Source organism: Xiphophorus couchianus, chromosome 21, assembly GCF_001444195.1.
Source record: "Xiphophorus couchianus chromosome 21, X_couchianus-1.0, whole genome shotgun sequence".
NCBI classification, from domain to species: domain Eukaryota; kingdom Metazoa; phylum Chordata; class Actinopteri; order Cyprinodontiformes; family Poeciliidae; genus Xiphophorus; species Xiphophorus couchianus.
This window is the reverse complement of record NC_040248.1, coordinates 12,171,690-12,184,489: the sequence shown is the minus strand read 5'-3', so window position 1 is coordinate 12,184,489 and position 12,800 is coordinate 12,171,690. Positions and strand designations below refer to the sequence as shown.

General features: G+C 38.5%; 1 protein-coding gene across 1 annotated transcript in view; it reads right to left on the bottom strand.

Moving 5' to 3' along the window:
* Positions 1 to 12,800, bottom strand: part of c21h8orf34 (chromosome 21 C8orf34 homolog) — an 86,641-nt gene that overhangs the window by 34,580 nt on the left and 39,261 nt on the right. Inside the window, exon 8 of the mRNA XM_028005678.1 lies at positions 569 to 704. Coding sequence (XP_027861479.1) covers positions 569 to 704 — 136 coding nt within the window. The remainder of the gene's footprint in view (positions 1 to 568; positions 705 to 12,800) is intronic.

The window sequence follows — 12,800 nt, the reverse complement described above, 5'->3', positions numbered from 1 at the left end:
AGTGGCAAACAAAACCAAAACAGAGAAGTTTGCACAGACAGATGTGTGCCTGGCGTCTCTTCAAGAAGATACCCGTTTATCTCTTACTGGCATCAAGGCAGATCTATGCCCACACCTGTCTGAGGCGTCGCACCCAAAACTCTGAAATCTGAGTGCTACACTGATGCTGGAAGATGCAGGAAATGTGTCGGAGGAGAAGACAGTGATAAAAAAGGAGAAACTATGATAAACTGTACGATTATCCATGCAGGGATCATGAAAACAAGCAGCACAGGAACAGTTTAAGTTATTGTGTCATTTTGTTTCATTCCCTTCCTTAAGGAAGGAAGGAAGGATGGGACAAAAGAAAGGAAGAACAAAAAAAAAAGAAAGCTGTGTGGCTGTGATTGATAATATGATTATCAGAACCTAGGAAAGAAGCAACCAATCCATATTCTACAACCATTGAGTTGCTATTTGAGACAACAAACCAAAGGAAGTCATTTCTGATATTGTCAAATTGTGACTTCAAATTTAATTGCTCTTCACTTTCATAGCCTCCAGATCAGAAAAAGGTGAAAACATTTACCTTGCACACCTAGAGCAGATGTTGAGAGTAACTTTAGCCTGTGGCTCAGACTGATAGGAGCTGCGTCCCTGGCTGAACTTACTGCCGGACGAGGCCAGCCCCATTACGCCCTCCATCCGCAGGTCATCTAGATCCTCTGGGAAGACGGAGAAGAACATAGCAACAGTGGGGCAGGAGAGGGGAAAAACAGAAAGGACAGCCATTAATCATATTTTGGTCTTTTCCTTGTCAACATAATGCCCTGTGATGACAGCCTGCTGGAAGTCAAAGGGGCAAGAGAGACCATCACAGTAGGTAATCATTATCAGCACAGTCATTCCGATGAGTTTCCACAAGAACATGCAGATTTTGAACTTTTGGATCGCTCGCATTGCAGCAAAATTATTTCCAGTAAGAATTATGTCATGTAGCCACAATGAGGGTGACGAAAGCAAATATATTTACTCTGTAAGAAAAAAATGTACAAGTATATGGAGAAGGGGTCAGCAGTGTAGAGGTTTTCTTCATATATTCACTGGATAAGCCTTTATCTTTTTTTTTTAGCTGAGAAGCTGTCAACATGGAGCAACTGAAACCTAATGTTTGAACAAAGTTAAAGCCTAAACAGGCTCAGCTGTCAAATCAGAATGATGCATTTTAACAGCAAGGCATCATGCTGCACACATTTCCATACTTCTGTCAGTCACATAGTACTATTGTAATAGAGAAACTATGCTTATATCACTCTAAGAACAAGATTTATGACAGGACATTAAAGTAGTGATGGTGAATAAAATGAAATCAATGTTTTTGCGTCTCAGCAAGGACGTGCTACAGTTAGTTTATAATGATCAAAGGGGCAAGCTCTAAATCAACCAGACAGATTTAGTTTTGAATGCATCGCTGAGAGAAAAAAACATTTTGTCGTACTTTCCAGGCCATAGTTCTTATAGACAGAATGAATACTCGGAGTAGGAATGGGTCAGTATCAAATGAATATGCTACTTTATCATGTTACTTAAACACAGTGTTTAAAAAACAAACAAAAAAACCCCATATAAATATGATCCAACTAATCTTATTTAAGAAAAATAGTAACAGTCACTATAAATGGCAACTCAATACCAACATTTTTTATCTTCATATCTGTACCAGTGGATGTGACAAGACAGATGCTTAAATAATCAAAACCCATTTCTTCATATCATGCTCCTAGTCTTTAAAAGACGAATGGACTGATATGATGGTATTGTTCAGCTTAATATGTAACAGTTAATGTTCCTACAAAAAAACTCAGCTGATACATCAAGAAATCGATGAAAAAAGCTTTTACATTTTTTGTTTTTATACAACATTTAATTATCTTTTAGTAGACGATGCAAAACGTAGCTCTAAGTGTTTTTTTCTTTATTCTTTTTGGATCCTGAAAATAATTTCCCCAAGCAGTCAAAGTCGCCTTTGCAGTAAACCTGAAGGAAAGTGCAGGAATTTGCTTTCAGCCATCTGACTAGCGGTCCACAGCAGCAGGTAGGATCGCAACAGTGATGAGTTCCTCTGGGCTCTATAAAGCCAGATTAAATATGGGTCATTCTAGTAATTTAATCTCATTTAAAGGACTTGAATCTTAGGATTTGTATGGCGAAAGGTTTTTGTAGTTTTGAAACTGAACTTTTTTCCCCCAGTTTGTTATACCTCCAAACCATCCCATGCCTAATTTAATCTTTGTTTCTTGACTTTTAATATTCTGTTAACTGGGGGTGGGGAGGATGTCACCATTTATCAGTGAAAGGTGGGGTTCATGTTGAGGTCATACATCAAATGTAGTGTAAAGGCTTCTTGACTTTCAGTGTGGTCAGATATCTGAAACCAGAACTAAAACATTTTTTCTTTGGGATCATATTACAGTGTCCCCTGATAGAAAGAGAAAAAAAAACAACATAGGTTTGACACCTTGCAAGATGAGAATACATGACTAATCACAAGGATTGGATTTGATGACACTTCCTCATGAGAACTCTCTCCCTCTATTCATCCATAATAGTGGTACAAAACCCCCAAATACCTCATCTGTCTGACAAAAAAACAATTCTGACTAAACATAAATGTATTCCTTAAATCTATCATCAATTGCCCTACGCACCTGCATAAAAATATCTCAAAAGTCATGTGCTAGTGACAGCAAACACTAAATATAATAAAGATATTTTTCATGTTTATCTCAGAAAATATATCACTATATATAAAATATAAATGAAAAGCAACGCCTTGACCTTTTTCCACATTTATTCCTTTAACAACCACAAACTTCAATGTGTTTTACTAGGATTGTGTGTGAAAGATTAGCATGGAGTAGTTCTGAAGAGGAAGAAAAACTATATATAGTTTTGGAATAGCTAGTCCCATAGAATAAAAGTCATTAAAGCAGAACCTGTCTGTCAGCATGAAGTTGGCTTCAAGATCTCAAAAAGCAATAAATCTTGTTCTAATCCAAAGACATTCAAGAACAGATGGGAAGCAAAATCATTAGCATCCATAAGCCTGGAGCAGGTTATAAAACCATTTTTATGTCTTTGGGACACCGCAATCCCAAAGGTGAGAACCATTATCCACTAATCGAGAAAACATGGAGCTGTAGTAAACTCACTCAGAAGTAGTTAACATACCAGAATTACATGTTCAGGTGTGTACCCTGAACATCAGTGTGTAACCTGAAACAATGTCTAAAGCACTGCATGCCTCACTTGCCTCTGCTAATGTCAGTCTTCACGATTCAACAATAAGAAAGCATCATATGGTGATCGTAGCGCAATGTTCGCGGATCGCTGAACTTCTGCAGGACTTGGACGACTTGCCATTAATTGATGGAACCATGGATTTTCTCCCTCATGCACAAACTGCTGAACATCATCAACAAGAACGACAGTGAAAGGCTAAAACCGCTTTTGGAGTGGGCGAGTCAAAGCCCAAACTTAAATCTGATTGAGACTTAGAATCTGATTGTGGCATGATCTTAAACAAGTAATTCATACTCAAAGCCTTCTAATGTGGCAAAAAATAAACAATCCTGCAAAAAAGAATGGAGGAAAACTTAACTCTTTCTTTTAATACGAGTTGGAAAGCGGTTTGTGTCCTCAAATTTGGATTTTAGATGTTAGACTGACTAGAATGTCTCTCTTACATACACTGCCAGAGAAGATGTATTGTTTTATAGTCCTGAGAAGAAAAGATAAACTGCATTCCATTAATACCCCTAAGCAGAGCGATATTAAATGTCCCATTCATCATGGAATGCTTTGGAGGTGGGGGGACAGAAAGAGCCACCAGCGATTTGGGCAATTTTCTGGTCGTGGGAATTGCACAGTTTGGTGCCTTCCCTCTTTTCCTGTTTTCTCCAGTTCCATTCCCACTTCTTTCCCCTTCTAGCTATTACCCTGATCTTTTGGTGACCCACTAATTCGACATACCAGATTTTCTTTGGGTCATTGGGTGTGATACAAATCATTATTTGGCATTCAGAAAAATACACTTGTGAAACTACCGCTTGTATGAGATACCAAAAGGATCATTTTAAGTGGCCCTGACCCTGATAAAAAACATGACCTCTGTGTCCACAGCTGCTTGTCACCTCAACTCCCTTTTGTCTTTTTTACTAGTTTCCTTCTAGTTCAGAAAAATCAGCACACTGATGAAGAGAAAGGTCTCAATGTCTAAGGGAATAGAAAACTTAATGTCTGACACTAGAAAAGGACAACCAGATAACACAAGCTTTGTCTTGAGCCTGCAGAAAAATATGTTAGAGGGCCCTGAAAGTCGAGTAAAAGACAGAAATATTTCAAGTCCCAGCATTTCACCTAAGTGTGATTGCTTCTTTAGTTTTCTCTCATCAACAAAGATTTGGAAAAGGAAAAAAAATTTGCGAGATAAAGCTGTAAAAGGCAAGAAAAGCTTTTTTTTGTTAGTTTGTAATTACCGATACCTATAAATATGTTTATGGACTCTAAGTGTATGTATTCCAGCAAAAAACAATCTAGGCGTCTATCTGCCGAACAGTAACTGATCTATTTAGTCTTATCCCATCCACTAGGATTGTCTCGATACTAACATTTTAAAACTCAATTTTGATGCTAAGAAAAATATTCAATGTCATACAATAGCTAAGGCAACTGTCTGATCATTAAAAAACAAATCAGTCATTTACATATGCCACTGCTACAATGTTTATAATATCACAGTAATGTCACCAATAGTGTTAATCTCATACAACTTTGTTTATGTAGTTTCAATGTGAAAGGTTCTTCACATTTAAAAAAAAATGTTCCAAAAGTCTGAATCCCAACCTTGGCTAAACTCAAATGAAGACAACATGACATATTATCTGTGTGTACATGAGTTGCTTGAGAGTGAAACAAGTGTGCATTTGCTGTGTTAGCACTATAAACGATCTACTTAAAATGTCCATGTGTATCATTAAACCTTATTCTATGTCTTTTGACAGTGTCCTTTGAACGACACCAGACATTTTTGTGGTCCCACACAAAAAGGAAAGAGATAAGACACAATGCAATCTTGTAATCACAGAACATGGATTTGCATCTTAGGTCAAATTACAGTCAGAAGTAAAGCCATTCGAAATGGAAAAGTTTCACCGTTGTCTGGATTGCATATAACAGCGTTAACAGTAATCACACTCCGTATAATCCACTTTCATACATTATGTAAACCAGGACTCAGCAGTCTTTTCATGTTCACATTCCCAGCATCACCATCCCTTTAAAGTTTATGTCAACATACAGTATGTTTGGTGTGCAGAAGTGCTCTTTTCCTCTGTATTTTTAGTGAAAACCGTGTGCATGCTCTCCGATGTTTACATTAGAGTTCAGCATACCTCCAACACAATGGGGCTATGATAAGTTTACAGTGCGTCTCCCATGAGACCAGTTTACCCTGAGACCATGACTGCCTCCTGGGCCTGGGTCTAGACACAACACATGTCTGTTTACACTTGCCAACTGAAAGTCTATGGCAAGCTGTTTGCGTAAACATTCAATATTCTTGATTTTAGCAGTTGTTAATGCTTTGTAGTCCATAACTACATTTTTTTTTCTTAAAAAAAAAAAACACTTGCCAAATACACTTTCTCTTACAAATGGGACTCCTGTGTTTGATGCTGTAGTCATATTATTTAACTGGTTGGCACTGAAAGCAACAGACAGGTTAACTAGTGAAAATGTTCTGGACACTAGTTAACTAACTACGCACATTAGTCAACTAATGCGACCTAAACATTTCCATATTCAGCTAAGGAAACTTAAATGGTGCAATAACTTAAGCTTTTTTAGCCATTTAAATATCTGAAAGAGATAAGTTTAGAAAGGTTAATAAGTGAGCAAAAATGTGTGCTAGCTTACTAGTACAGCCTAAAATGCACATGTATTTACTAATAATATATAAGCATAAGTTAATTAATGGAGCCTAAAATGTGGACAGGTGAACTAAAATAAGCATTTCTAGCCATACTACTAAAAGAAGGAATCAAAATGTCAGCTAGTCCACTAGTGACCACAAGCCAACAGCTGAATTTCAAAGTTGATTTTATTGGAATTATAAAGCTGATGCATTTTTACTAAAAAATATTAAAAGGTTAACTTGTGATCTAAAAAACAATCAAATAAATAAATAAATAAATAACTTATTGGCTCGTAATACTACTTTGGTTCCATAAAGTCTAAACTGTGCAGTAGCTAACTTGTGGAATCCTCTTGGCCATATTAAACAACTAGCCCATTAAAAAGCACTTATTAAATTAATTAAATTAACTTAATTAAATTGTAAAGTCATTCTTGTTGATTAGAAGAGCACTAGTTGGACTAGTAGAAACTTTTCTGCCTCCTTAAGTGAGCTAAAAAAAAAAAAAAAATCAGTTTAACTAGTACACAAAAATTGTACAGTTAACTTGTACAGCCAACAAATGCTGCTTAGGTAACTTATAATGCTACATTATAATGCTACATTTATTAAACAATGTTGACTACTACAGTTACAAAATGTGTGCTTATTAACAGGCTAAAGTTTTCTAGCTATACTAGTGAACTATTGCTTTTTTTTAAAAAACAGTGTTAATTTCATGCTCTTTTACTCAAGTTCAGAGATTGTCAGTCAACTATTCGGCAGAAAGCTAAACAGAGCACACTTATGTGTGAGTTATAGTTGACAGTGTTCTACTCCACTGATGTAGGAAGGACAACAATTCAAGAGAGCTTTGCAGGCTCTGAATGTTGACTTGTTGAATATTTAAGGGGTAGAAGAAAAATAGTAAGCAGAACATGTCAACTTGGTAACATAAGGATATTTATGTCCACATGGCATCTAATAGAAAATTATCTTTGTCTTAGTCTGACTTCACTTCAGCTCCAACTTGTTGGAAAAAAATGCTAATAGTAGGAAACAGTATTACAAGAGCAGCAAAAGATCGAGCCAGTGTTGACAAGTGTCTTTCTAATGGAGTAAAGAAAGCAAAACCGATAAATGATATCAAGAATATGGAATAAACAGAAACAACTGGCCATTATCAGTCATCTTGGATGTATGCATCAGAGCAGCCATGTGTGAGCATGCCGTCTCTGAACCAGACAAGACAGATAAATAAAAATGGGTTTGCTCTGAAGACACTAGAGGGGGATGGGGAGAACGGAAACTATTCAAGCGATGCAATCCCAACAAAAGGCCTGCAAGATGTAGAATTCCGTGCCGCAATCACTCACTCACAAGTATAAAGCCAGAAAGGAGTAGGAGGAGGAGTGCACAGATAAAGTGTTTGTGTGCGCTACTCTCCAAGTTTCCATGTAATTTAATGTTGTTTAAACAGCGACGGTCTGACTGACTCTGCTGCCCATGGTGAAGCTAAAAACAGAGCGGGAGTCATAATTAGTGCAACAGCTTCACAAATAACTTAATGCACACCTTCTCAAGGGATGCGCTGACAGATATATAGGGTGGAATCATCCAAAAAGCACCGCCGCACACATGGAGTTTGGGAGACACGCTTTCACCAGCGCATCCAATCCAATGCATTTCATCATGCGCTGTAATCCACCGCGTCTCATCGGAGCGAAATAATTGAATTTTCCATTCTTTCATGAGTAGCAACGACGTGTAACCGCAAAAACAGTGGGCCCTAATTAATAGTTTGTATGCGACAGACGCGTTGCAGCCAAACACCGTGCTCTCTCTCTGCCTTCCCAAACGCAGGGGACCCACATCTGCGAACACATCATGGAGCAGCAAAGGCGGACCTCACAACTTCTGCTGCCCGCACACACGCAGCCTCCCATTCGTGTTTCGTTAAGCGCCTCAAATGCACACACGTCTCAGCACAGCGGTTAGTCGTCACACAGACATCTTTTGAAGTGAATCGCAACAGAGACACATTTGTTTGGCTTGGTAATAAAAACAATATTCCAACGTACATATCATAATTATGTTTCAGCTTTCACTGGCACCCCTAACTTTGAAGCCCGCCTCGTCTCTTTGTGCCTATAAGGACACCGCTGTAAAGCTGTAGGCCTCTTCTGCTCAGAGCACAGCAATAAAAACCTTGATCAGAATCAGATGGGGGGTGACACATATGAGTAGGGTAACATCACAGCTCTGAGGTCTGTGGAAAGTCTTATCGCAGATCTTGGTGCGAACCTTCTTTTAACTTTCCCTCTAACCACAAATACTGCTTCGATTAGAACATTGCTGTAGATGTAGATCTCTGATGTGCTGATGCATTACATTGCTGGTCATTACGCTCGGTTCCTGAGCTTTTTTTTTTTTCTTCTTTGAGATGTGTAGCTTTGATTTTTAATGCACGAGTAGTAAAACTTTAATCCATCAGGATCAATGTTTCCACCTAAGCAAAATCAAATCAAAAGTAAAATGGCTTTTACTAGGGGTAAGATGAGGGCAGCTGCTGGGAATTGAACATTGTACTCTTATTTTATGTGACTGATCAACAACACATGCAGTGCATTTTTGTGAAGTGAAAGGATACATGTTTTTCAATTTTTTTTTGCTTGTTTTGTTTTTACAACCACCTTGCACTGAAGAAAGTCTTTTGGTGTATAACTCTGCCAGCTTTTCAGACCAAGAGACTGACATGACTCCTTGTTCTTTGAAAAAAAAAATGGCACTAGCTCAATCAGACAGGATGGAAAGAAGCTGAAAAGCAATTTTGAAATCTTGCCATAGACACTTGTTTGTTTTTAGGTTTGGACTTTCACTGAGCCATTCTAAAAGATTAATTCTACTTTGATCTGAATCCTTTCCTTTGCAGATTTCATTGTGTGCTTGGGTTCATTGTCCCAATGAATGATGAACTACCACTCCAGCCTCACGTCTTTTACAGCTTGCAGTAGGTCTCTTTGTGTATAGATCTACCCACCTTCCCCATCAACTCTTTGTTCTTGTTGAACAGAAGTATCCCCACATACTTATGCTGCTTCCACCATGCTTTAAGCATGGTACGATGGCGATGTCCTCAAACTGATGTGATGGGTTTTTCTGCCACAAATTGTATTTTGCACATACAAAATTGTAGTTTTGGTCTCATTTGACCAAAGAACATTCATCCACATGTTTTATAGAAAACTGTATTAACAACTGAAACTGAAATAACAACTGTAGTATTCCCTGTTCAGTTGCGTTTGCCTTGGTACTCCCTATCTTTTAATAGGCTGGACTAAATGTTGTCCTGTTGCCAGTTTCTTTCACCTAAGCTGTGATTCTTTGCAGTTTGTTGCTGAATTGGTCTTCTGGCTGCTTCTCTGATTAATGCTCTTCTTGCTGGATTTGTCAAAGTGTTTTTTGATCTTTTTCTTCTTCTCCATCAGATGTTGAAAGCTTTGTTTATTTTTTTCCCCCAACTTAACCCTCTTTTAAAACTCTCCCCAACTTTATCCCAGACTCATTACACCTGAAACTATTCACTATGTGGGTGGCAACTGGTTGCATTAGTTTATGTAGTGGGTGTCCGAGTAAAAGAGATTGAATATAAATGTATGCAAAACTTTTAGGATTTAAATTTAACGTCTATCTCATACAATCAACACACTATTGTTAGGTTTGCAATGCAGCACAAGATTAAAATTAAAAAGGTATGAATACTTTTGCAAGGCACTTTATACAGCTATCCCAGATGTAGTTCACATTTGAATTATTGCAACAATTGTTATGTTGAATCAGTGGTTTAATGGAGAAGCCCACTGGTTTCTGAAATCTCAATCTTGATGCAGACAGAAGCCAGGAAACAGTGATGTCTCCCATCTAAACAACCTATAGCAACATAATGCATCCATTCATACAAGACCTCTATCTGTAGCTCCAGATAACGGCACCATATCTTCAGATTACATACTTGGCTTCCTATCCGCCATCTCCTGCTTCTGTCTGGCTGCACAGCCACAATACAGCACCACTGTATCCATTCAGCACTCCTCCAAGGAGTTTATCGTCTCCGTTAATCTGTGGTGAATAATCAGACGGGACATGCTGGCTGGTGCTAGGCCACGTGGAGCAAAGTGTTGCCCATAGGTAATTGCTTCCAGTAAAATCACAGCAACTTGGATCTGAATTAATGCATCCGTCTGCAGCATGCAGACTTTTTACTGGCGTCAAATTGGCTTCTAGTAATAGGGAAAGCTCTTTCCACTGACAGGCTGGCAAAACCGTCGGAGGTGAGCCCGACCCTTTCCTGCAAGCACCTCAAGCGACAGATTTAGTTAAAGCAGCTTTCACCCCTGAAATATAGCACCGTATCTGTCTGCTTCGATATACCTCCTCTCTTCCCCTCAATGCGTCATGAAGGTGATGTTTTGTTTGTGTCAGTTTACACCGTTTCCACGGTAAATGCTGTGTTTTATGTTGTTTGGGCAACGATAAAGAAGGCGGTGGAGGCGAGGGAATGTACGTCAAAAAAGAAAAAAAAAACAGCCCTCTCTCATCTGCAGCCGAGCGTGAACACACAGACATATTTTAAATTTAGATGAAGTTAATTATCCACAACAGGAACAACTAGCAGTCTTCTTAACAACTGTGTATAAAGTGGGTTCAGATTTAACGTAAACCTTGCAATTTATTACACTACAATATTCTAAATCAAAATAAATACACTGTACACTGTATCTACATGGCTTGAACATTTCTAAAGTACCATCAAAAACATCAATGCACTCCATGGAGATTAACTTATGGAGGGAAGGAGAAGGAAGGAATAATTGTTACAAAGGAAGAAAAACATACAAATAAAAATCTGCAAAGTTTGGAATCCCTTTCAGATACCCACTAAATAAAACTGTCAGCTGCCTTCAAAAATCATCTAATTTGTAAGTAGTTATGTGTAATATAGTTATAGATCAGGGATAAAGATGTGGAGAAGATGATAAAACAGCATTCCAAGCTTGGAACAGGTTACAGAGCACTGCTCAATCCATCATATTCAGAAAATAGAAGAAGAATGGCAGAACTTAACCTACTAAGTCACGGTCATTTATCTAAAGCAGACTTCTGCATCTTTTACAGCCATTATACTAAGCACATTTTGTCTAGAGCCACACAAACTCAGTGACCCCACACAAAAAGTTATGCTGTTTTAAAAGTACTTACTTTAACAAATTTAAACATCTAAAAAACAGAACTATAATTTCAATTCTGATACTCTTTGGGTTTTAAAGAAAATACATGTTTATGATGCAGGAATGGCAATGTTATTTTTTTTAAGAATCATTGGTATCAGCATGCTGTCACATGCTTTGTGACAGTATGTCACAAAGAGTGACATGCTGTCATGATCTGAAGTTGGTAGAGTTCGTTTCTGCGTTTCCACTAATGATTTCGTTGTTTATGACTTAATTCTTTCTTATTAAGTCAATCATTATGCCTAGTTTAGTAGTTCTTGCTTTTCCATTAGATCAGAGTTTTTCCCTTGGTTATTTCTCCCTGAGGTCCTATCATGTTAATTAGCCTCTTTCTCTCAGCCTTCCTGTCTAGTGTCCTCATCGCTGAACCCTGTTTACCAATCAGCCACCTGTCAATAAATCAAGCTTTCCAGTATTTAAGCTTCACACTGCTGGATTTGCCCGTTTTGTTCCAGTCGCCCTGCCATTGCCTGTTGTGTTCTCGGTTTTTCTGCCGGTGGTTTCCTGCCAGTTTTCCTTCCATAGCCATCTGTAAATTATTGTATTTGTTTCTTTAAATCTCTTGAGTGCATCTCTGCCTCCGACTTTGCCTCAGTTTGGCAAAGTCAAACTGCAACAACTCCGCATTATGACTCATAGCTACGGGGCAATAAGTAGTGGTCTTCTGATCTAAACTAAAACTGGGTGAGGAGAGCATAACCAGAGCAAAGAAGCAGAAGGTTGAGGAGCTGCACAAATCCACAGCTCAGGTGGAAGAATTCGTCAACAGGAAAACTAAACCCGCTCTCTGTGGAAAAATGGCAAGAAGCAGTTATTGAGTCATAGGATGTCCTATATTGCAGTTTTACTCTCTAGCTGCAAGTACTTTACCAAGGTAGTGTACTTTAAAGGAACTCATCAGGTTTTCAGAAGCTTTATGACCAATTATAAAATCACACTCTGAAGCAACGTGACCAATGATGTAACATGGATCACCTTTCAGTTAAATATTCAGCAGGGTAAAGTAAAGATCGCAAAGAGGAAAGAAAAGAAGCTCACTTTCCCTTTTCAACGCAAGGACTCTGCTATTAAATTGCACTGTACTGCAGGCAGCACTCGATCGGGGAGCGATATAACACACTTAACAAAAGGGCTATACACAGGTAACGTAACTCATCCGTCAGTCACCGTGTCACTTGCTGTGTGTATCAAAGATCAGACGGCAGCTTTATCTCGCCCTCATCTTGTCTCCATCAAATCTTCGCTGCTGCTCTTACAGCGTCTACTCGCGTTTCAGGATTTATGCCAGAGTGAGTTAACACACTGACAGAGGTCGGGCCGGCTCACGCAGGGAGGTCTGACGGCTGTCGCATAAGGTTGTTTGAGCTCTGCTCCTCTCTGGAACAATGAGAGCGTGTACATGAGCTCAGGTCTTCTTAAAATCCTTCACCATATGATTTTTCTTAAAACAGAGAGGCTAGACACGGATAAAAGCTCAACATTCTCTGTAGGTTTTGTGTTGGTGGATAATGCCTTTTGAATGCCTCTGAGAATGTATTAAAACTAATATTTGCTAATGTAGATTTTGAGGATCTTGA